This window comes from Monomorium pharaonis, chromosome 2, assembly GCF_013373865.1.
Source record: "Monomorium pharaonis isolate MP-MQ-018 chromosome 2, ASM1337386v2, whole genome shotgun sequence".
Taxonomy (NCBI): Eukaryota; Metazoa; Arthropoda; class Insecta; order Hymenoptera; family Formicidae; genus Monomorium; species Monomorium pharaonis.
Genome location: NC_050468.1, coordinates 12,573,044 through 12,599,441, shown reverse-complemented (window position 1 = coordinate 12,599,441; position 26,398 = coordinate 12,573,044). Strand labels below are relative to the sequence as shown.

At 30.7% G+C, this 26,398-nt stretch overlaps 3 protein-coding genes across 10 annotated transcripts in view; 1 reads left to right on the top strand and 2 right to left on the bottom strand.

Moving 5' to 3' along the window:
* Positions 1-20,607, bottom strand: part of LOC105833751 (kinase D-interacting substrate of 220 kDa) — a 58,971-nt gene extending 38,364 nt beyond the window's left edge. For 3 of the 8 annotated variants that reach the window (XM_036282827.1, XM_036282828.1, XM_036282829.1), the window contains exon 1: positions 80-271. In XM_036282827.1, the coding sequence (XP_036138720.1) occupies positions 80-241 (162 nt within the window). In that variant the 5' untranslated portion in view covers positions 242-271. Of the gene's footprint in view, positions 1-79; positions 272-2,442; positions 2,641-9,890; positions 10,501-14,288; positions 15,469-18,717; positions 18,788-20,221; positions 20,351-20,468 lie in introns of those variants that run through there. The other 5 variants (XM_036282830.1, XM_012675721.3, XM_012675722.3 and 2 more) reach the window with 4 other exon arrangements.
* A 647-nt stretch (positions 20,608-21,254) lies between these two features.
* On the top strand, positions 21,255-23,138 carry LOC105833752 (tRNA (guanine-N(7)-)-methyltransferase). Its single transcript, XM_028194568.2, has 6 exons — positions 21,255-21,396; positions 21,472-21,608; positions 21,681-21,865; positions 21,957-22,070; positions 22,659-22,760; positions 22,853-23,138. The coding sequence occupies exons 1-6, from the start codon at positions 21,311-21,313 to the stop codon at positions 22,982-22,984; spliced, it is 756 nt and encodes a 251-aa protein (XP_028050369.1). The 5' UTR covers positions 21,255-21,310; the 3' UTR covers positions 22,985-23,138.
* On the bottom strand, positions 23,038-26,384 carry LOC105833748. The gene is made up of 6 exons (XM_036282832.1): positions 26,052-26,384; positions 25,692-25,948; positions 25,335-25,587; positions 24,346-24,569; positions 24,065-24,233; positions 23,038-23,297 (listed from the first exon to the last, which is right to left on the bottom strand). Exons 1-6 carry the CDS (start codon positions 26,247-26,249, stop codon positions 23,067-23,069), a joined length of 1,332 nt encoding a protein of 443 aa, XP_036138725.1. The 5' UTR covers positions 26,250-26,384; the 3' UTR covers positions 23,038-23,066.
* Positions 26,385-26,398: the final 14 nt, after the last annotated feature.

Here is a 26,398-nt window from a genome sequence, read left to right as displayed (position 1 = left end):
CATCTTTACATTATTGTATGAGAAAATCGAAGATATAGATAAAATACCGAACACGTATGTAAATCGCTGTATCTTCTACCTGTTTGCTTCTGTTCCATAATGATTGAATGGCTTGTTGGCACGTTGAGGAAAGAGACCCATAGGTTCTGCCAGATCCGTGCGGTAATGCAGGTAAAGAGGGATAGGATGCATTTCGTCGGTTGCTACTCAACAGACTCGTTCTCTCGTTCGTATGCTCCATGGAACGGAGATCAGTGTCTAATTCGCTCTGATTAATTATATCGCGTATAATTAGGAACAATGAAGAATATTCCTGAGCATTACAGCGCTAAGTGTTACGAACACTTGTTTTTTTTTTTTAACGAAATGCACCCCGTTTATGCGCGACAGATGCACTCAACATCATTTTAGCTTCCTTCACTAATTTAAATCGTTACTTTTGATTTACCCACAATACACGGTTGTGTGTTCCAATCGATTGCAAATTCTGCTAAAGAGCCGAAGAGAACGGATCCAATGTTTCTCGTTACAAGTGCAAGTGATGTACGAATACGAATGCTTCGATCCCGGTTCTGAACTGATGTTGTTGAATGTAAAATGATCAACTGTGTCCACGAGGTACCGTTTTGTCATACGAGTTGGCCTGTTCCGACTTGTTTATGCGGTCTCCTTTTCACCTAGCGAATAGAATCGGCTTGTATTAGGTAGGTACGCGCCAAGTGTCCAATGCGTATCGTCCGCGTTGGTTTCGGTAAATTTCCACAGGAAATGTATGCGCACATCCAGACACACGTTACACAGCAATCTGATTTATCGAGAGCAACATGGGTGTGTCATCAGACGCATTTTTTGTCGCGATGAAACGGAAACTGTTTAAACGGCAACGTAATGGAACACACAAATCGAAACGTCACGACGCGAGATAATCCCTCCGAGACGTTGCATTATCTTATAAGGACTAACTGTTATCTATACGCGCGAGTCCGTTCGGTTGTACAAGAAATATATCGGAAAATAACTGAAATCAGATAGACAGACGAAAGTATACGACATGAATCACTTCGCTCTGGAGGACCACACATTTCTGCCGGACTCGTCATCACGCGTCGCGAACACATTTCTGCATGCTGCAGGTCTGATGCAGATATATAACTTTCAGCAGAGACTTGTCGAACTCGTGAATCTTCAAAAAGCCTCGAGAGGCGTTTGTTTTGCTTCGCAAATAACACAACCAGTCTTTATATCGTTCGCTGGCGCATCCCATCTGCGGGGAGTGCTTCTCGCGAGGGTCACGGGAGATAAACTGTGGAAGAGCTTTCTCGTCACCCTCTCACGCGTGGCGGAAAACTGTGATTTTTCGATGGATTATCGTCCCCGCCATCAGTCAACGCGGGCGAATAAAATTGTTACTCGGCACGATACGGAACGTTCGCAGAACGCTCGAATAATACAAATCGGAGCGATTGGAGGAATTAAATAGCGAGAAATATCCTCGGTTGATGACTGCGAAGTTTTACGACCTCGCGTACAACGCAATTAAAATAAAAGGGTGACACACACCGCAAGCGCTGAACCACTGCCGAGACAGAGATACGAGATCCAAGGTAGACGCATGCATGACCGATTATCAATACGTCCAAGACGCGATAATGGCCGCGGCCATTTCTCAAAAGATAGCCTATCTTGAGATAGAAAACGGCTGTAGCAAGCCAATTAAAATGCAAAGCGGTATCGATAATCTTACCCTGATGATAGAGTTTGGTAATAATAATCGAGCTTACACAGAGAAAATTTTGTATCAAAAATTACTATGCAGTTACGGACTGTAAGAAAGATGTTAGAGAATTGTACCATAAGCAGTGTAAATATTATGGCAAAATGATAAACAATAGAAACTTTTATTATTCCTTTCTTTTTCAGTCTACGCTTACTGTTTATAATAATTTTTAATATAAAATTCTTCCCGTTACTAAAGATTCGGTAAAATAGTTTCACTTAAATATTTAATACCTAAATATTTAATAATATTTAGTAATCTCGTTTAATAACTGTTTAATAATCGATTGGTTACTATTAATATAATATAATTATTAAATATTGCCAAACATTTGATTATATTAATCAAAAAGTTATGCTCAATTATTATTAAATAAAGCTTAATTATTAATTATTATTAAAAACTCTTTTTTAGTATAAAACTAGAGCCTAAATTTAAATATATATATATATATATATATATATATATATATATATATCGAGAAATATAAATATATAATTGTATAACTATACAAAATCTTAAAAAGTAAGAAAACGCAGTTTTCATACATTAAAATATTGTAATAAAATAGAATATATTTAATAACATTTAATAAATTAAATATAACTTTTAAATCTCCTCTAATTTCTCTACATATTGCCAATAGATAGATAACTTTGAATTACCGTGATCTGCTAAGATGACAAGACAAAGATTGGACATACGTCTTGTAAAAGCTCCTGCCTTTTGTAATAACTATCAAACCAGTGAGTATTGTAGCCAAAAATATTCCTGGCAACGTATCAGTGACGAAAGACGAGTGCTTCGTGATTCATGGCGCCACTAATGAAATTTTGTAATTGATTTCGCGCGTTGCTCGCGATCCAAATGACAGGTTTTACTAGCCTGTGAACTGAAATTTTCTAATCAATTGACTGTGAGGCATTCTTCTTATCGAGCATCTCGTGACGTCAAAGACTGTCAATCAGCGTTGTACTAAGTTGTAAAACGGCCTTAGGCGTAATTCGTATCGCCGAACTGTCTATGTACGTTTTTGGAAAAATGAATAAATAAATAATTACTATACTATGTCTAACGTACAAATATTTAGTGCATTTAGCGTTTTTCTAATCAGTATAATGTTTTAACATTTCAAATCGATGAACATTTATTATTCTCAGCCTATTAAATAGAAACAAATAAACATCATCTTTTGTCATCTAAATTCTTCTTTAATGAGATAAGTAAATGTTATAATAGTTAAAATAAGAAAGAAAAAAAGATTGGCGTTAAATACTAAAAAATAGTAATTTACAAATTGTATGTTTTACATAGGTATTATATTTTTTTGATTTCAAAAGAAAAGAAAATTTAATTTAAAAACTACACAAATTTAAAAAATATTAAATAAACAATTTCAAAAAATAATTTTATCCTTTTAAAATTACAGAAAATCACTAAAAAGTTACAGTACGAAATCGTTCAAGCTTTATTTCTTCACATTTTCAAGGTATACATTCTTTTTAATATTTCTCCAAAATCTATGCTCCATTTTTATATTAAACAAAAAAGTTTAATAATAATCAAATTTAAAAATAATTTTAGTTAAATAACTTTAATTAATAATAATAACTATACATAAGTGCATATATATATATATATATATATATGCAGTAATATTTAGTAATTACATAATAATAGTAATCAATTACTAAACGGTTACTAAATATGATTAAATATTTGGTTATATTAACCAAATACTTAATAAAAATTATTTTATTAAAGCTTATTTTACTAGTAATTATCACTTAGGTTTGATTATTATTACCAAACTTTTTTCGGTATATCAAATCTAAAAATACGATATTTTTTATGCAAAACTTTTGTTAAATATAACTTTGTCAAATAATGTGTTTTTGATTTAAGGGGTTACACCAACCTAGCGGGGAAAAAAATCAATTTTTCTTAAATTACATTTTCTTAAAGCTTCAAGTTTCGAGAATATATCCTGAAAGTTTTATGTTGATATCTGCAAAAATGCTGGAATTACAGAGAGTTGAGTAAAATGGGATCGAGCGTTCGAGTGCTCGAATTGGAGCAATATCAACATAAATCGCCACTGGACGATGATGTGATTAAAGCCATTCGTCCAATATTTGAACAACTTTCTAGTGATAATTTATTGAAGAGATGCGTTGGTGGACGTTTACGCAAAACGTTAACGAAAGTTTGAACAATCTGATTTGGCGCAAAGCGCCAAAAGTGCAGCACAACGGTGCACACGTTGTGCAAATTGCTGCCAATATTGCTGCATGCACATTTAATAAAGGTGCTGCTGCATATTTATTAATGATAATAAAAGAATTGTGCTGCATATTGCGAAAATCAAGACCGAGCGCGCATCGATGTGGCCGAAGTTCGAGCGCAGAAGGCGACGCGCGAAAGGAGGATTGCTCGCCGTCAACAGAGGTCTTCACAGAGCGCTGCTGCTATTGATGTGGAAGGAATCTCATATGGCCCCGGAATTGTCGACTAGAGGTAAAGTGCAAAATTTGGCTGTTAACAGTAGAACTAAACTTGAAACTTTAAACGCGTTTTTCTCGAAACATGGTTTTCAAAGACGGTGACCACGAGATCTCAAAAACTAATCGATGGATCGTTTTCAAATTTTTACACAATACTCTCAGAAACATTCTTTTGTCGGTGACAATCTATTTTTTTTTAATCGATTTTCATTAAAAATTAAAAAAAATGAAAAGGACGAAAATTTTTCGTTATTTTTAAATTTTAACTTTAACTCATTGCCATTTTGTAACAAACGATAAAATCGACAATCGGCGATCGTCACCGACAAACCACTACTGTTAGCTTAAAAACACCATTTTGTTTTTTTGTTTCAGATGGATCGTTTAGACGGGACAGTGGTCACCGCAAAATGTGTTTTTCCAAACCTCGATGTATGTCGGCGGCCATATTTCTGCTGCTTTCCGTCGCCATTGTTTAATAAAAAAATTTTTTTATATTGTCGATACATAAGTCAATAATCACAAAATTTCATTTAATTCCCACTACCCGTTTAGCAGGAATAAAATATCAAAGTTAGGCCTGTTTTTCGACCGTCTAGGTTGGTGTAAGCCCTTAAAAATATGGATATTTATTAAACAAAAGATGTAAAATTACATTAAAAGTGTTGTTAAAGTTTAAGTAGATTTTTTCAAAACATTTTTTAAGCGGTAACTCCAATAACTTAAACATAGCTGTTATTAAAAATATTGTTTTCGAATTTTATATTAATTGAACAATTAATTTAAAATTTAAACATTTTTAATAACATTTTGGATCAAGGAAGCTTTTTCCGATTTTTGTTTTTCTTTTGTAAAAGTTATAATAAAAAGAAAAATAATTTCAAAAACCGCAATTTTCGAAATTCAAACGTGTGCAATTTCGTAAAAAATAAAATTTTGAAAAAAATTCTCTCTGCACGATCCGAAAATGGCAAATATAAAAAATTACTAATTTTTTAATTTTAGATAATTTATCGAAGTTAGGGCTACATTTCAAAACGTCCTTTCCGAGGAAAATTTTTCTCGAAATATATAGTACACGTAACGTATTCTATATTACATCGAGTAAAATTTTCCTCGGAAAGGACGTTTTGGAATGTAGCCTAAATTGTGCAAATGCGTACATTTATTTAGAATGTTATTATTTATGTTTATACTTATTCTATATAATTTTGCACCTTATTTTTAAAAATAAAAAAATAAATTTTTAAAGTAGAAATACACATTACTTATCTATCTCTTTAAATAAAACATTTTACATAGTCTTAACAAATATCTTATTTTTCGATTCGTTAAGTAAAAAGAGATTTCGTATAATTCTGAAGATATTATGTATCTTTTTCTTTTACATAACTGCTAAAATTGTAATTACAATTACAATTAAAAGAAAAATGAATCGTTATTTGTTAATGCGTCGCGGCGTCGTGTGTCTCGCCGTATTTATAAAAATAATAATTAAGTAAAATTACATTGGCGCGACACTGCAAACAGAATATTTTTAGACGCAGTTTGCGACGAGTCACCTCAATCATATTAGTAACGATTAGTTAAAAAATATTCTCAATTAGAGAGTAAAGACGTTTATACATTTTTTGTTTATCATCTAAACCAGATGTCCTGAGTCAAGAATCAATGTCTATCTAGACATTCTAGACAATAATAATTAAAAATTTGGCAAGGTTTTAACATCATAAAAATGAGCGGAGACCATTAATCAGTGTCTCACCCAAGACTCCCAGTGCATTGGCACAATCTCGAGGTAACCGAAAATAAACCTGCGGCTGCCTAATAACCGCGAAAAGAAGAGCGATGCACTATGCGATGGCGAACGCTTAGAATAGTACAATAACGTAACATTATTTTGGTTAATTATATTTTGGTTTAAATTGGATTATTTAATGTTCAACAATGTACTTTTAGATATAAACAATGTAATAACTATTCTTTGTAGGGCAAAGGTAATATGGAATGCTCATTTTTTAATTAATATTTGATGTGTAAATGTATTAAAACCTTTAATTTATACAGAACTCTTAAGAAACACATGTTAGTTATTTAATTAACATTCAATTAATAAAAATTTCTAAGATTTAAATATTTCCAAAATTTTCTCAATAAAAAAAATATAAAAATATAAAACTTAAAAAATAAAATACGATAAAATACAAGTCAAGTTTCAGAAACAATAATAAATAACACAAGAAATAAAATGTAAACTTGTTTATTTATATAAACTTATTTTATTTTTTACGAAATTGCACACGTTTATTTATATAAAATAATATATAAATTAAAATGTTAACCATAATTCAGTTAAACATAATTCATATCTTTACCATATATGGCATATAAAAAATAAAATAATATTAATAAAAAAAAAATAATAAATCTTATATCATAAATTATTATGTAAAATAAACATTATTTCTCTAAAGTATTAGTATTTACAACAAAAACAAAGAAGTTCATTTTACTGTACTTGAGTAATTTAAAATGACAATTTATATAACGTAAAAACTATTGCATATGTTAGCAATATGAAAACAATATGAGATAAAATATAAAATACAGAAAATTTATCTAAGATATAATTATATTTTTTATTAAAAATAAAATGTTATATAAACGTTATAACATATTTCATTCTCTATCCTTAAAGTATATCTGCAGCTATTCAGCTGCACATCTGGATATGACAAGCAAAATATTTCCGTATCAATAAAAAAATTAAGAATTACAATGGTATAACATTATCATATACCACATTAAAAGCGTTTAAATATACACATTAAAGAATTTATTTGAACTTGTAAACATACGATTACAAGAATGCTGTGATATCTTAGAAGTAATAAAAATAAATAATTTGTACAGAAGAAAAGTTGTTGCTCAAAATTCGCTTTATTGTAGCATATTTTGCAACTGTTATAACTTTCAATTAAAAAATAAACATCTATTTCGTATTACTTGCACTACTGTATTTTTTAAATATTTTCAGCATTAATTGTGAATAGAAACAATTAAATTTTGTTTGTTTTTCTAATGAAATTTAATTGTGTGTAATGCTAAAGTATAAAAAAATACAGCACCATAAATATACACAGAAAGAGTAATTATTTCCATTTCTTATATCTAAAAGTACACTGTTAAATATTAAAAGATCAAAATTTTTAATCAATTTCTTGAGGTAAATAACACATTTTGTTATTTTTAATTTATTCCGTGTATGCTAAAATTTACTTTAACACAAAATGTGATTAAATAAATAATTGCATCTAATCAACCTATTCCTATGAAGTGGTTTGAATTAATAAACAACGTTGTTTCAAAGTAAGCAATATTCATATTAAAATATACGTAGTAAACTAAACTAAACTAAATTTGAGATCAATTAAAACTTTTTTAATTAAATTGTTAAACTTCATTGTTTTAGTTTGCTAAAGTTAAAATAAACCTAAAAATTCATATATATATATATATATATATATATATATATATATATATATAGCTGAATTTTAAAAGTTGTTGTTTCTGTGTAGAGATCTTTGTAGACCTCACATCCATTATCGTGTAATATCAACAGATTAAACTTTACACTGAGAAACCTAATCCTGGTCACGTGCAAATTTGTGGACATTCGCGGTAAGTCTTTGTCACGTCGCTCTCTGATTTACGGTGAAAGCATAGAGTGTAACACGTAGCGGTCGTTAGTCTCGACAAAGAGAGAAACGTTGAGTTGGATGAGAGTCGCGTGTTTCGCGCCGCTGAAAGCGCATTGCCAAAACGAAAGAATCCTACGTGACTCCGCACGATAACATGAATGATGTAGCTTTGACTCATTCAGCGATAGAAAATAGAAAACAGGTCACTCGAAAAATTCGCAATGGTGTTTGCATGTCGCATATTTCGCCGGCGAAAGACAGTGCATTCGTCGCAGTGCAAACACCGCGCAATTTACCTCGTCACATAACAGCAGTAATTCTAGCGAACGTGCGAGAACATGCAATAATTAGATTCTTCGAAGTAGAAAAGTCGCCCATTTGTTTTCCCACCCTTCTTGCGTGCACTTAAGAACTTGTTACGTCAGTCTTATTATCAAGACTGGCATGTGCAAAACACCTGCTATATCTACGCGGTAAAATTACGGTGAATCAAGAATCATGTAAAAAAAATATATTTTTTTTATTTATTAAACAAAAATTAATAATAATTATAAATAAGACAAAAGATTTGAATATATTGTCGATCTGTTTAAATAGTTTAAAGTAAAAAAAAGAGCATTCAGTTCAAATATTTTAGATAGTTTCAACTAAAAATTGGAAACAAATGTATAAAAATAAAAAAGCAGTTTTCATGAATACTTCCTTTTTTATATTACTAGACACCACAGACGCACGCTTCACGCGCGCTATTTAACTTTTTATTTTTTACTTTTTAAAAATAAATAAAAATAATTGTATATATAACCATCTATACAAATTATTATTTGCTAATTGCGCGATGGCAGTTAACATTATCACAATTTGACAGTTGTCAAAATTCAATCGCAATAATAGTTGTTCTCGCAACACGAAGTAAGCGCTACGAGAAAATCAATCAGCGCGCATCGTGGAAAACTGTTAACAATAAAATCGGTAACATTTCCGTTTTAAGAGTATGTTGATATTTCAAAAAATTTCAAGCTTTAAACTATAATAATTTGGAATCTGAAGTGAGTTTAATCATTTTAGACATATCTTCAATTTGAAAAATTTCAAACTACTTGACGTTTGATCTTGAAATTCAAACTGTCCAAACTATTCCATCGCCAGCAGACCTTTTTTGTAACTCTTAACAACGGTTTCGTTATCGTTGCGTATAATATATAGTAAAAAAGCTGCGCAACAACACTATAACAGTCGTTAGGAATTATAGAAGTTAAGTCTGCTGACGTTTCCAGGCTAATTATAAGCTTTAAATCAAGTATGTTAATAAGAAATATCTGATTAAAAGATTGTTGATAAGAAAATATATTCTAGTTGTAGAGATCTTTGATAACAATCGATCTTCGATCTCGATGAAACGTATGCTCCCTTCGTGTTTATTGCTAACCTTTGGTTGGCAGCAAAGTAAATAGGTAAAAAGAATTTATTGAGACACAATTTATTGTAATATTCCATGTATCTTCATGTTCCTTACATTGAAAAAAGAGTTTAGTAATAATAATCAAGCTTTGATGAAATAATTTCAATTAAATATTTGATTAATTAAACGTTTAGTAATATTTTAATAATTATAATAGTAACAGTAACCAAACATAACAATAGTAAATAAACGGTTATTTAAATATTACTAAATAATTGATTATATTAATTTAATTAAAATTATTTCATTAAAGCTTAATCAACTATCACCTTCATTGTCATTACTAAGCTTTTTTCCAGTGTATTAGACATCTAATATGCTCTAGAAATAAATACAGAATTACATCACTAAATTTTTTAAACGACAGAAGCGATTCTCGTTACAAAAACTGCCTCTAAATTATTTACAGATATAATTGTGTATTATTCCGTTTCAAGCAAAGTTACCTCATGGAACCGATGTTCCAGTCGATGTACGATGTTTTGAGGTCGTCCTTTCAATAGAGAAAATTGATTTCTGCGAGATTCTCCTGTCCCAGTAACGTGTTTGTAAATCCTGTCACTGAGCACAGCTCTGCTCTTCGTTCGCAAATGCGACATTTCGCGGATGGTCGTTTCTCGACAAACAATTCGGATAATCACTCAACATAAAAGAGTCATTCACCATTCGCGATTCAGCACTCTCTTTACTCGCGCTGCGAACAAGCCTCGACTTCGAGATTTTCGGTGGAGTAATCATTCTCATTACGTGCAACGTGGCACCGTTTCGCGTTCGTCACACCGCAAATAATAGTGTTGCACCAGACGCGTTCACCTCGGTTAACTCTCATAATTGCTTGATTAATCTCACGTTCGACGAGGCAAAATTTAGCGCGAAAACAGGCGCGACGCGACGCGTTACGATGACCGTGCCAAGTCGGCTCTCAAAAATCGGTGTTCGCTCGCGGCAGCAAGTATGCAGGACTAATCGTTTGCTGTATTCGTTTCCTTGGTTCTCTTCTCGGTAGTCTGGAGGCCGCGGTGGATACGTAGTACGTGATAATAGCATTCGGATACACTATGTCATCATGATTACATTGCTTTTACGTAAAGTTGCACGTGAATACCAATCGCGTAAAGCCGTAACTGGTACAAACTCAAAGGAATGCATCATCCTCGGAGCTTGCGATAACGACACTGATATGACGATGATCGTAGTCGTGATATTAACATACCGTGAATTATCTTGTATATCCCTCTTCATTAATTTTTAATCAGCGAGTTAACTCTGGAGCGCTACTTATATTTTTCTTACTTTAATTTTTTAATCTAAAAAAAAATTCACCTACAATATTAAGAACTTTTTTATTACATTTTTAATAATTTTTGTAACTTTCTCTATTTTGTAGGCTACAAAGTGTGCTGCAAGAATGACTGAATTAATTGCACTATTTTAATGTAAACAAAATTTTAACGACAAAAATTATATAAATACTGAACTCTTGAATTAACATTTGGTGAAAATTTGCTCACAGTAGCACTCCAGTGTTAATGTTAAATCGAGAGATTCTCTCCTTATAAATCGTGTCCCTCTTTATTTTTAATAATTTTTGTTATGCATTATTGATGCGATAAAATAGTTAAAAGATTTCATTGATGGAGCAATAAGTCTAAAGATGAGTCTAGAATTGTTTATCTAAATAATCTTGAAGTGTTTGGCAAAAAAATGTATGTTATGCTAGAGATTAGACGAGTGTATCTCGCACTGTCACCAATTACATCGAGCCTTTCGAGAGAATCGGGCAAATTACACTCTCATGTTTGCGCGTGATCATCGATGGCATTCTTGCGAAGATAACGATTGTCACCACGGAATAGAGCAATAAAGAAGGGCGCTGTTTTCACAATTCATATGGGTCGCTAATTGTAAGATGTCGAATTCGGGGTACCGATTCAATATAACAATAATAACTTTTAATGATCACCTCGGCGATAATAAATATAAACCGAGAAAAAAAGTTATTTTGACTAAATTTTTCAAGTGAATTAATTTTCTTCAATTCAATTATTTATGCATTTAACTTGGCAATATTTAAAATATTCTAACTTTAATTCAAGTATGTATATTCAACTGAAATACATAAGTACTTGAACTGAAGAAATTCGATTATTAAAATTGAAAAATATAGTTAAATTTACTTTCTTTCTCAGTGTGTTCACATATGCGTAAAATATGCCGGAAAATTATCGGTCAGCAATTAATGCGCGCGATTTCGATAATTTGCGATTAAGCAGATGACTCTGAAGTAGAATTTTGCGGTCAGGGATAAAGAGTAATCGAGGTCGATCGGTACGCGAGAGGATCGATGAATCAGCTGATCCGTGGACTATAAAGTTCGCGCTTTCACTGTTGCACTACCGGGAGGAAAATGAAGGTAAATATGCGTGAGCATGTTTGCTAACGTTTTTGTACGCGCGCTTTATCTCATCTACGTTGGTTATTTATCGTCTCAACCGACATGTATCACTCCTTTTTCAAGTATCTGATAAGCAGTCACGTTTTTGCACTCGATAACGTGTGTGAAATATTTTTGGCCACTCAATAATCAGACCTACATTCATAATTCTCACTTTTTTCTGAATATAAAATCTGCTAAAAACGAATTCTTTAAAAGCGAGAATAAAATTTGCAGTTTTTCTCTTGCATAGTTTAGACAATAATAAGTTATTATATTAGTGATAATATTACATCATTTTTTACATGCTTATATTTCCTAAAATTATAATGTTTATATTTTGCTCTTTTATATTTTTCACATAATGCAGTTTAAAACGTAAAATCGCTGTGTAATGCAACCCACTTTCCCATGAGACTAAGGTTGCGTTCCAATATTCACTGCTAGTACTGAAAATCTATAGTTTACATCACATACACTATAGATTTTTAGTACTGGCAGTGAATATTAGAACGCAGTCTAAATTATAGGTCTGGTAAGCTCGTCTGGTAATCTTAACTTTCAATGTCGCGTTATTATATAATTTGGCTTGACGATGCATATTTCGAAAAACAACGAAAGAAAAACTCTTTCCCGCTATTAGCCAGATTAATAATTAAGATAAAGTGTACAAAAAAATAACATTAACCCTTCGATCATATATACATAGATCTGAGATATCCGGCACAAAGTAACATCTGCTTATAATTATAAAGCCGGTTAATCTGCCATGTCTGAATTCACAAGACCGTCAGTTCTGCTATTACTATGTCAATTTTGGATCCCAATTTCTCAGATGTTCTTTTCGGATGATATTTTGTGGAAACATTAAATATTATTAAATGTGTAACAATATTATAAAAACTATTATATGATTTAAAAATACTTTCTAGTTTGTATTTATATTTGCAAAACTTTATTTTTAGCTTTTGTTAAAAATTATAATCCTGCAGAAACAAAATTATGTACTAATTGTTCAATTGCCTATTAATATATACACAGAGCTTAGACCAAAAGCACGAAACATTAATATTTTTTTTCATTTATTTGGAATTATTTTATCTGTATTGTTTCCTATTGATTACCGATATTACATAAGTTTAAAAGATTCTTAAGACAAAAAATAATTTACATTTAAATTTCTGTTTAAATTTCTTCCAGTTATGAATATGTTTAAAAAATATAAATGTATGTGTGTGTGTGTGTGTATTTGTAGGAATAAAATATTCAGCTATGAGTATATAAAACGGCGCTGATTCGCTAAATTCTTCGCAAAAGCAGAAATAAAACGAGATAATGAAACGCCTTATTACGAAATAAAGTTCGTTAAATAGATGACGTCTTCTCAGAGCAATGTTGTTTTAATTTTATTTTAGGATACGAAACGTTAGGTTATTTCATCGAAAACATTGACATTCCCGCTGGTATTCCCGCGTGATGAGAATTATTTTCGCGCTATTCGTGCGACGTAGAGTGTTCTGCGAGAAATAAATCGGACAAATTCAGGCCACGCGTCGCAAATATATAGGGCAGGAAAACGATCGAAACAGTAAGAAGTCCGAAGCACAAAATATGTAGAAATTAAACCGCATATTGACTTGCAAATGAGTGTGATAGCGCTAAATGGCTATATCGTTTTCGTTAACAATCTATTTCATTGTTTATCTCTTTATTATTTATTTTATTTTCTTTATTATTATCTATTTCCTTTCGCAAATCAAAATTTTGTAAAATATGTTCTAGTTTTGAAATCTTCACTTAGAAATATTTCACGATTATCTAGTAATTGCAACAAATAAATCTCTGTATCATTAAAATTAAAAAATTACAATTTCGAGACTTATTTTTCCATCAGGGATTAAAAACACTAAAATTTCGCATAAAATTTCACCGTGAAGAAACATTAATAATTCGGAATTATAGTGTGATAAATTTGCGAAGACTATAATAAGATGTCTTCCAGTCCGTTATAATGACAAGTGTGGCAAAATCGGACGCAAATTTACCCGTTGTCTAGAAGTAGCAAAAACAATCGTGAGAACTCCTGCCATTAACTTACAAGTTTAAGGGGGCGCAGTAGAACGGTTATCGTAAACCACGGCAAAGTAGATCGAGGCCAAGGATCGAGGACTCGGGGCTTTTAATCATTTGCTAAACGAAGCAGTACGTTGTTAGTCACGATCGTCACGATTCCTGACGTCACGTAATTTGCAAAAACGTCACGAAATGTAGAACCGAGGGTATCATTAGCGAGAATCTTTTCTTAGATGATTATTCATACTTTTTGCCCGATCCGGAAATTTTCCTGACTCGAGGGATCTTGGTATCAATGACGCGCCGTAAGAATCTATCACCTTTCAAACTTATATACCTTTCAATCAATACATAATTTCATTAGTCACTATTAACAATCTTACACGTACAATATCCTACTTCGAAAGAAAGAATTCACATCGCTATCACAAAATACATCACTGCACAAACACACAATATTTATCTGATCTCTAATTTTTGTCTATTTGTCAAAGTTCCATTTATTCGAAGCTTTCATTTTTTTATTCACTGCGTTATCAATTTTTACTCTTTAAGTTCTCCGAGCAGTATCATTGTGCTGAGAAATATACAAATGATGAATGTATCTTGCACGCTGAATGGCGAAATCAGGACGGTTAGAACGAAGAAAACCGTGAATTGATGACGACAGTTTGACCGCACGGCTGGCTCGCTCAGCGCTCACGCGAAGCCGATGCCGAGCGGCGCAACATCCTTCGCGTACTGCCAGAGAGAACAATTGACCGAGGCAACAACACCTGATACCCGCGTGTGGGCGACCAGTCCACGTGGACGGCGGGGCCAGCTCGCCAGGTGATACGAAAAAAGAAGAGAGGGGAAACTATGCACGTCATCATCGTGGAAAGACGTGGGAGACCATTGAGAAAGACATTGCCCTTCTTCACTTCTATCGGTATTAAACATCCGGCTCAACCTTTAGAAGATATTTGTATCTTGACTCGGTGCTAATAAATATTTAATAATTATTATTTTATTATCTCCGTGTAGCACTCTGCTTGGAATATTTATATTCGTAGAGATTATTGAATAAACATTGAAATGAGATTGCGTTCAACATCAGCACAATAAGAGTCATATCTAACAATAATCATTACAGGTATTTCGTACAGGTATATGCTAACGATATTTACATGGAAAAATCATAGTAGACTTATTCTGTACCTTTTAAAATGGGAGGACAGATTTTTGCATAACGCATAAGAAATTTAACCGATCAGAGACCCTCATTTCTATCCTAAAATGGAAAATAAAAAATTCTGATTGACTCTCTTATGCAAAAAATTGTCTTTGTGCTCTTGCCCTTAATGACAGTTCGATGCGCGGATATTATATGTATATAACAAAAAAAGTTACATAGCGACAAACGATGTCAAACTGCCATCAAATGTTATCAAGAGTTAGAATATGTTTGGTTTGTATTTTATTACTAAATATGGTAATTTTTATTTTATATTTTATTAATAAATATTGAGATTTTTCGTGCGCAGTGTGTGTGTGTGTGTGTGTGTGTGTGTGTGTGTGTGTGTGTGTGTGTGTGTGTGTGTGTGTGTGTGTGATGGTAATTCAATAAAAAAACCCAAACTTTCTTTCAGTAAAGTTTACGCATAAACTTTACAATAAAACATTATACATCAATAATTATTCCATTTCTAACTATTTCAGTATCTCGTCCGTAGAATATTTTTAAAATATCGTCATTTGGCATCATTAATTGTTTTATTCCGAAGGTGTTTCATTCCAAGATTATACAAAGTTTTCGAAACATATTTTGTTCATTTTATTGTTCGTATATACGTATATATATACAGAATAACTAACAATTCGAAAGTTGTATAGGTTGACCAGAAGTATGAATAACTGATTGCTAAATGCATCAGCTGTGCCAGACTAAACAAATGTCGATGAACAATGTTGCAACTGTGTATTTATGGCGAGAATGGATAACGGTATAAAAGTTAGGGCGATGAAAACGTCTGCCAGCCGCGTTTACGAAACAAAAATTCATTGCCCGAATAAAGAAAGAAAGAAAAAAAGAAATAAAGAAAGAAAGAGAATACAAAGGCGAAGATTATTATATCAATACAGAATAGTATTGATATAATACCAATACAAACTTCTCGTAATTTCTGCGTATACAAAGAAAAGTTAAAAATAAAATAAAATAAACTATAAGTTAAAAATGATTAATTACTTTCGCGTTTTACAAAGTTTCTATGAAAAACGTGAACAATTTTTAAATAAAGAAAAGAACAGACATGTAAGCCCTTTTCGTTGCAGAGAAATTATTATATTATTATTAAGATAGATAAAGTATCATCATTAAGATAATCAAAGATATTATAGATCAAAACTTGTCACAAATTTATTTGTCACGTGTGGAACAGCATAATAATATCTGTTATACCTAAAGAAATATCACATATTGGGAGAAAATTAATTGACAACAATAGTATCAGCAATCCTGTACATGCGATATATGAAATATGTACAATCCATTATTGGAGTTAGCCGGATAATCGAGTTTATGCTCAATTTATCTACCTCTCTCTAACACACAGGGGTATGAGGAAGAATACGTTGTTTTTCTCGTTGAGAAAATTAATTTCACATTCTCTCCGAAATTATTAAGGGAATTTTCAACTCGCTCACAGTTCTTTCTCTTGAAATAGAGCATACGTACTGTCAGCCTGATGTATTTCACCACTTGTAACCGTTTGAAAAAAAAAATCGAAGCTATTTACCAAATCGGAATCTGCAGAGTTGAACCACGACCTAGGATCCCAAGACATATTCCATTTTGGAGACGTAATCTTAGATCTGAATATCGAGTCATCTTCGTGTGACATTCCTCTTCGCGGCAGACAGATTTGTATATTACCAATTCGATGATGATTTCGACGAGTAACTAGAGCCATCACCCGATGTATACATTTACATACGATCGGTCGCGGCAAGCTTTGCCCGTATTCGGCACGCGAGGTTCGCATGAACCAGTGGTTCTCAAATTATGCTCCAAACGCGAACGCAAACGATTGCGTACAATTATATCCCGCGATCTCAAGTGTTAGACGAGTGATGTCTCGTTCAGGAGAAGCGAAGTAATTTTTTAAGTATTTTTACAGTTTATTTTACGATAAAAAAGTTTAACATTCAAGTGAAGAATTTTTAACAATAGTAACAAGCGCAAAAAGTATATTTTCACGTTAGAAAAATGTCTTATAATAGTAGAAAAATATCTAAAAAAAATTCATTTCTACAATAATATATTTTATCTGTATATACAACAAATTTGTTATGATAAGCTTTTTAGCAATTCTTTTAATTAAACCATTCTGTTTTATTACGTTTGTGCGGTTTTGTTAGACATTAAATGCCAGACATTGGAAATCATTAACTCTCTGCCTATTTGCACATACTGATTTTGCAAATGACTTTTGATTTTCCTAGTGACCAGTTTCCTTAGTATCACTTTAGTTTTTTTTATAGTATGTTTGTGCAGGAAGAACTCTTAAGGAAAAACTCGATATTTCGCAAGCGGTATATATCAATCAATCAACGTGAAATATTCGCACATATCTGCTGGTATATAATCATTCTCATTGATTCGTTTCGTCGTTTGGAAAATACCAATCACGTTATGCAATTTCCTTAGAATTTATCTACATTCCATTTATGCAATCGATATATCGTATAATACGCGAGACCACGTAGACGAAGCGCGAGTTAAGTAAACACTAATTTTATGTAGATAGGTTGTTTTTTTAAACACAATTATTAAATCCAATCAAGTTTCTATTTAATAATACCATATAGTAAAGTATGTAAATATCAATTATCAACAAACATACACTCACAAAGAATCATTTGATTAACTATCTTGTCAAACTAGTTACGTGATATTTTAATTTATAATAAATATTTGTGATAATTATAAAGTCTACAAAATTAAAAGTCGTGATAATTTTTTCGTTTTAAATGTTTTAATATATTTTTACTTAATAAATATAAATTTGTCTAAATTTCGCTATTAGGCTATTACGTTACAATTTTGAAAAAAATGACATAAAAATCAGTTCTTTTTAAAATTATGACGCAATAGAAAAATAGTAAAATTTGGATAAAAATTCATGTTTAACAAGCAAAAGTATATTAAAAACAGTAAAAATTGTTATAAAAGTTTTTGACCCTCGATTTTGCAAGCCTGTATTATTATTTAGTGCATCAAACTTCACTTTCTTTTTTTCCTATGCAATTTCTCAGAACTTTTCGTATTAGAATAAAAATTTAAAACCGTAATAACAAAGTTGATAATTAATCCTCCACTGCTCTCATATGAGGTAAATATTTGATTTTTTTGTACAGACATACATGACATAAAAGTTGACTTTGAAACTTTCTGACTTTTTATTTACAACTTCTAAAGTACATTTATACGATTATTTTCTTTATTCTATTTCATATAACTTTTCTTAAAGATTTTGAAAATATTTGTCAAACAAGAACAATAAAGAGTCAAAACATGCAATTTAGATTGCTTGTGAACATAAATAAAGCTCTTAATTAATTTTAATTGGTAGATCTAAAAAAAGAATTCTTTATCGCGTTTAGAATTTTTATGCACATTTATAATTATAATTAACCGTTAAAATATTACTTCTTTTTGTATGCGTGTTACTGAATTAATGTGCTCATTAGTCGAGCGATAAAAAAGCAAGATGATGACTTACCAACTAAATGAAAAATCGCTGGCTTGAAAGATCCAATGTCGTCATGAATAATAAATTTTTTCTTATGAATCTGAAAAACCAGAAATAGATGAGCAAAATATTATAAGCTTACATAGTATCCTACTTCTATAATTTACAACACTAGATTAATATTAAAGTTTATAATTTAGAAATTTTATTGCGTTTCTCTGCTTAAAGTAACATTTCTTTGTGTTCTTTTCTTCTTCTATCCTTATCTTTTTCCCTGTTTATTAAAAAAAATTCGCACTGAGTTAATAAATCAATTACTGATTTATTTAAATTCTTAATTAATTAACTCTATAATGCTACTGTAAATAAATCACTTTAATTTAGTGTAATATCTATTAAAATTTTAAAAGCTTAAAATAAGACTCATACATTTAACATTTAATATAATTTTATTATATTTAATAAATTTTATCAATTATATTTAACATTAAAATAGTATTAGGTCAGTTTTTAATACCCAAAGCACACTAAGAGAAAAAAATGGTTATAATTTAAATATAATTTATAGTCATTCTTAATACTTACTATATATTTATAATTTTAACTGTTCAAATTATAGCAATAATTATTATTATTATTATTACATAAATATTAAGCAAATGTTTAAAATAGTTATATTCATTACAATTATGATTGCATTTATGATTACATATTTTATATAGGATTATATTTTATCTATATAAGTTTTTTTGTACAATCCATATCTCAATATCTTACTATATTAATATCAATATTATTATATTACTATATTATTATATTAATATCAAAATTCTATAATTTATAGTAAAATGTTTTCACAGTTGGTAGAACTATAAGCATATTATTATTACTAATATTGGAACCATTATAAAAGTTGCGTTAACCATTATTACTATTATTATTTTACCATGCAGTTATAGTCACAAATACCTTTTGTTTTAGTATAGTATTAATGTAGGAAAAATGAATAACCAAAGTTAAAAAAAATTCATATCAAACTGGTAGTAAAAAAATGATTAGTTTACTTAAATCCCTAATCTAATGTTAATCCTGGAATGCTACTGTGAATGAATTTTCATTCAACTACACATTCAAGTTTTATTAAAAGTTTTCATACCTTAAGATCTAATAAGACTTTTTTCATCAATAAGTTATTTTATATATCTTGTGATATGGCATGTACAAGGCGAAAAAAGTGAAGATTCTTAATCTCATTGATGGAGTTTCATCATCCAGAGTAGTGTTAACGTAAGAAAAATACAAATAGCATTCCAGAATTAAAAAAGAATTCACACAGTGAATTCACCCAGTTGACAAAATAATTATTAATTTACTCAAATCCTTCATTAATTGTTAATTAAGGCTGCGTTCCGAAATTTATTGCCAGTACTAAAAATATATAATACACGTAACATGAATTATAGACTTTCAGTACTGGCAGTGAATTTTGGAACGCCTAAATAACGTAACACATTAATGCAACCTCAATGCTCACTTCTCAACCAGAAATATGACAGTGTCATCGGACACCACCACCATTTCCTATCTCCGTAACGACGCAGTCACTTACGACCCGTTTCTTATCTAACAATGAGCCTGACACGAAGCCCGTACGCGGACAGGGGATGCGTTTGCGTAGGATGGCGCAAGTATACGAGCCCTTGAGTCATCGCGCGGCGCCTAGTCGGCAGGCACAAAGGAAGCAACGTCGCAGGATAACGGCTAACGTTCCCTAACCTCACCTGGGGGCGGAGGGATTTCCCCGGGGTGTGTGTACGCCAGCCGGCGTCGAGTCGCGTCGCGCGTTATTACATAATCCAGTCGCGATTCCCGCTCGCGATTACATGTTTTTTCTCACTGACGTCGCAAGGCCGCGGCAGCGGCGACGGCGATGGAGGAAGACGGCAACGACAACACGGCTCAATAATAACAAAGGAAAGTCCTACGCCATACGCACGGTATCATGCGCGAGAAGACTTCTCGCCGTACATACCTACATACACATCTTTCTCTCGGCGCGCCGCTAGCGCCGCTGTCGTCTACCAGACGGCGCAGCCGGTGCGCTCGCTTGTGATCAGCTGATCGTCCCGCGCGCACGTGCGCCATACCACTCAATATCACTTTCTTTGCATTTTAAACGTATATGTAATATAAATAATTTTGAAAGTATGTACATACATACATCGATTCAGCTTTTACTAACAGTGATTCCATACAAGTAAAAATAGCGTATTTGTGGAGTTTTTGTGTTCTTTTAATTAAGCCGCGCCTTCTACGGTTTTCTCTCCTATCTTTTCTTGCAAAGTGTACATGTATTCTCATTTCCTAAATATTGAAAATATATGTCTTTTTTTAATTGCACGTCTATAAATTTTTCTATCTTTTTCCTTTCTTCTTTTCGAAGTACTGGAATGTAATTTATTTTGCAGGAACAAAGGTAATTAAAAGAGAGATGTGTTTTACTGATTGATACTTAAACTTTCAGAAGTACATTCAGATTTCTGACGTTTTGCATCGACGAAGACAGCAAATAGATATTCTGCAGTTTTTATTGGCTTAATAAATATCTAGTACTGTTGTAACCATGTCGAAAACACTGGCATTACCACAAAAGAAGTATTATAGACAACGCGCACATTCAAATCCCATAGCCGATCACTGCATTGAATAGTAAATTTTTTTAAGTTTTTCCTCAAAAGTAGAAAATAATTGTTATTTGTTATCATTTGTTATCTCACATTGCAGTCCGATAAAACCTGAGCTAATGGATTGGAGCACCTTATATCCGCAGTATTTTCAGAGCAACACTGAGGAAACGTTGAAAGAAGTGCAGAAACATGTAGATTTTGCAGACATTGGTTGTGGCTATGGAGGGTTACTGGGTAAAAAAACTTTATTCTTTTTTTCTGTACATATCGCTGGAATATTGAAGCAATCAACAAATTAATCTTCAGTTACCTTGTCTTCAATGTTCCCTGATAATCTGATACTTGGGATGGAGATCAGAGTAAAAGTATCGGATTATGTTATGGATCGTATCGCCGCTCTACGATCGCAAAATCCCGGCCGATACCAGAACATTGCTTGCCTGAGAACAAATGCCATGAAGTATCTGCCAAATTATTTCTACAAAGGACAGGTAAATGGAAAAAGTCTTGGTTGTTCATTGCAATTTGTATAAAAGAGTAAAACGATCTCTATGCATTAATCCATACTTTTAATTTGTGTAGTTAAAGAAGATGTTTTTCCTGTATCCAGATCCACATTTCAAAAAGTCAAAACATAAATGGAGGATAATTAACAAGTCTCTATTAGCTGAATACGCTTATGTTCTAGCCGAAGGAGTAAGTATTATTTGTATATGCCTGTTTGCATGTTTTTTTAATTATAAGAACTAGGAAAAGATAGAAAGTAACTGAGTTTAAAGTTGAGATACGTTGGTGCAAACAGATCTAAGAAGGCAATACCAGGCTATACTTTGTTGAATCTAAAAAGGACAGTTTTCAAGAATTTTTTAAGAGAAAAATTTGAAGCAATTTGGAGTAATTTTTTTTCTCTAAGGAAATATTTGTTAATTTTTATAGTTTATGATAGTATTTTTTATTATCACAAATTATCTAATGTATAAATAGTGTTAAATTGGAGACCTGTAGATCTGGACCTGTTTTTGCATAAGTGAAACTAATTAAAAATACAAAAAAAAAACAAAAACTTTCTAAATTTATATAAGTTTAACGAACTACGATATTATTAATATTATAAATTAAAAAATTGATAAAATAACGACACATTTTTTCACAGATAAACATAAAATAAAATAGTATTCAAAAGAATTCCCTGAAAAAATTCTTAAAAATAAGTTTTTTTTAATTCAACAAAGCAGAACACCCGTTTAATTCTAGAAATTATTTTTAAAAATTTTTGTTACATAGGCTGTTGTATACACTGTAACGGACGTGGAAGATCTACATAAATGGATAGTTCAACATTTTCAACAGCATCCATTATTTGAAGAAGTTACCAAGCAAGATTTGGTACGTACAATTGTTTATTTCTTTTTTTTGTTACACGATATGGTGAAACTGACAAAGTTTTTGTCACATTTTTACAAATTTTGTCAACGCAGGCGGCGGATCCTGTAGTGGAAAAGTTATATGAAAGCACTGAAGAAGGTAAGAAAGTTACCAGGAACAAAGGAGATAAGTTTCTGGCCGTGTTTAGGAGGATCGCAGATCCTTATATCGCAACGAATAGCTAACAGTAGTAATTATGTATTATTGTTTGCCTTGGCAAAGGATATTCTGGATGAGGGTACGAATTCTGGTATCATAGAGCGATATTTATCTTGATGTAACAATCTTGTTTCTAAAACAGGTAGCATAAATAAAATTAACTATTTTTTTAGAATAAAATGTATTTTGTAATATATTTAATATATTACCTCGTCTGATTGTCTTTTTTCTGCTGACGCTAGGTATCATGTTTAAATAATTCGTATGTCTGACATCCGTATGTTGAACTAAATGTGCAGTTTTTAAAGCGAATTCTTCATGCATTATGATAAATAACATCTGCAAAATAAAATCGATTAGCAATTAATCAAGATTGAAAAACAATGAAACAATGTTGTTAGTTGAATTTTGAATGAGTCAATTGAGAGAGTTTTTGCTTAACCAAATTTTAGCTTTATCCGAAATAAAATTTGTAATAAATTAGAAATTTAATCTGTAATAGATTAACAAATAAATTAGGTTTTTTGTTGCAAAATGTTGAAAAAAAGATCTATATTATTTAATATTTATCGCTAAGATCTGATGCAGATTGTATAAGGTCTTCTACTTCATTAATGTTTAAAAAATTTATCAGTCGAAAAATTAATGTTTAAAATTTTTAATTCTGATACTATTACGTGCATGTTTTTTAAATTAAACTAAAAATTAATATAAAATTTATTAATATTTATATCTCTAAAATTTTTGATTAAAGAAAAAAATTTATATATTGATTTAAAATTAAAAAGATCTTGTTATTATAAAATTTTGTTAATATCTCTATTAATCTCGTTGTTATTGATTGATTTTATTATTCTTTAAACTATAGTGATTAATGTTGTTTAATCAATTAAAGCAAAAATATCTTTTTGCAAATAAAGTCATATAAATATATTTTAGTGTTAGTATTAGTAATTTTTAGTATTAGTAATTTTTGTTTGTTATTCTATTGCACAAAGTTCGAGGACAGTATAAATCGAAATTTATTACTGTTTTTTTCCATCCACTGTATTTTTCCAGTTAATTCTACTTCTTTAATAAATATCGAATTGGAAATAAGATTCTACCTCCTCAAGTATACAATTAATTAACGCTCGTGGCGACGAAATATACGATCTCCGTATCAACCTGTTTCTTTCGTACAAACTCATCTTAAATTGCGAGTAAAATAAATTGGATTTTTCCCGTAAAATATCTTGCATTATGTCTTTGAATAATTCACTATTGACTATTTCCCTAAAATGTAATAATGGTTTATTAAACTATTAAAAATGTTTATTTTACAAATTTATCTGGATTTATCTTATATGTATGATTATTATTACAATATGGAAATTAAATTTTGTACCATAATAGACCTTGTATGATAAACGATGACCGATTCATATCTTCTTTCTCGAATGTCGTCATTCTCTTATTTTCTACGATACATATTTCTTTTGGCGGTGCGCTTGTTAATTCTTTTATTAGATTAATTTTCAGACATGTATCTTCCGTGTTATGTATAAAACATCGAATTGTTACAGCTTTATAAAACGGCTGAGGTTTTTTCAACACTTTTACATGTTGTTCCTAAAGATAAAATTTTGAATTTTATATGAAAAGCAAGGTCATCCTAGTAGAATTTGAATGGAGTTTTTATGAACTTGATATTATAAATATACAATAAAATTTTAATTATATTTTATTACAAAGATTTTTTGCTTTAATGAAAAACAAGTATTTCAAAGATTTTAATGAGAATTTAATAAAAATATAGTATTTTAACAAAAAATTATTAATACTATTTAATTTAAAAAATGAGAAAATTTTATTGAAATTATAATGAATTTTGGATAAAATTATAATGAAAAATTGCACATACTCTATGTGATAAATTAGTGACATTTTATTAAGACTCAATAGATTTTTAATAAATTTTGATAAAATTGATTAAAATAAATGTAACATTTAATAATATTATTAAAACTTAATTAAAAATTTATTAAGATCCGTAACATCGTGGAAATTTTTTCATCAAGGCAATGCATATATAAAATAATATTTAAAACAAATAAATAGATCATTTTTTTATAGTAACAAGAAACGAGACGCTTGGACTTTACTTACAATTAGTCTTTCTCAGTCATTATTTAAACACAAAAACAATATAACACAAATGACGACAATTACATGATTGTTTAGCATTGAATATTATGTAATTAGAAGCTAGAAAAATTTTGATTTTTTTACAAGCTAGATCTTCTGATTAATTTTTTATGAATTTTACAAAAATTTCTTAAATTATTTTTAAATTTTTAAAATTATACGGAGAAATTTTGTATATTTTTTATTTACTGGAATGTTGATGCCTTTTTCCGTGATAATAAACTGCCCTTTCAGTTCCTGAGACAAGCCTTCGTGAATATATACACTTCGTTGATAGATCCGCCTTTGGCTAGTATTAATAAACTCGCACGTTATATCGATATCAATCATGCAAGGGTATCCTTTAGAACATATAGTTACACGAAAGGTTTTAACGGACATTGGTTTTATCAAACCTTTATGCGGATAAATTTCCACGTGAATTACTTCAGATATTTCGTGTCTGATAGAAATAAAGATAAATTAATTTTATTTTGGAAAAATTTTTTAAATCGATTAATAGTAATTTGTTCTATATTTTTTCTAGTTTAATTCATAAAAGCAAACCTTTTCCATTCAAAAGCGAGTACATCTTGCATCAAATTATTGTGCATCATAATCATTTTAACTGCATGACTGTGCGTAGCCATATGTGAAACATTTATGCAATCAGTATTAAAGTATATAGGGATATCTTCATCATCCTGGAAGTTACGTTCGCATGGTACATATTCCTCAATTGTAATAGGTTTATATGGCAAAGATGATTCACCTTCGAGTATCAGTTCTTCCTCTTTGTCACCTAGAGTCAAACGCAACTTTCCCTGTTGAAAAAGAGATACAATAATTGTACATTTTTTTATTCGGAAAGAAAAATTTATAAATTAATTTAGTCTATTAAATTTCTTATTTACTTTTCTTACATACTTTAAATATACCGAATTGCCTTGGCTGAAATTTTAAAAGAATTGGAACAAAAGATTGTGGATTCACAATTGTGTGTGGAGTTGCGCAGGAAAAAACCTTATAGCAATATTTCTGATTTATTTCGCGCATTGTTCTTACGTTTATGGAAAATGGAATGCTGCGATTCGTATTGTTGTACATCCAACACACCTGAAACATTTCCACGGTGTTACAGATTTTTGCTTGGTGGAAAAATTTTAATAGATTTTGATGAAATATTTCGTTGATATTTTGTTGAATTTTATATTCACTTTACATTTTGATTAGTGATTTTATTAAAATCTGATTAAATATTTATTAATTTTAAT

Bases quoted from the DNA above. Each gene is read 5' to 3' on its own strand.
- LOC105833752 (XM_028194568.2), top strand. From the start codon at position 21,311: ATGTCGAAAACACTGGCATTACCACAAAAGAAGTATTATAGACAACGC. The intron at 22,071-22,658 runs GTAAGTATTATT...TTTGTTACATAG, and splicing joins CTTATGTTCTAGCCGAAGGA to GCTGTTGTATACACTGTAAC. The intron at 22,761-22,852 runs GTACGTACAATT...TTGTCAACGCAG, and splicing joins AAGTTACCAAGCAAGATTTG to GCGGCGGATCCTGTAGTGGA.
- LOC105833748 (XM_036282832.1), bottom strand. From the start codon at position 26,249: ATGTTTCAGGTGTGTTGGATGTACAACAATACGAATCGCAGCATTCCA. The intron at 25,588-25,691 runs GTTTGCTTTTAT...TATTTCTATCAG, and splicing joins CTCGCTTTTGAATGGAAAAG to ACACGAAATATCTGAAGTAA. The intron at 23,298-24,064 runs GTAGAATCTTAT...TTTATTTTGCAG, and splicing joins TTAATTGTATACTTGAGGAG to ATGTTATTTATCATAATGCA.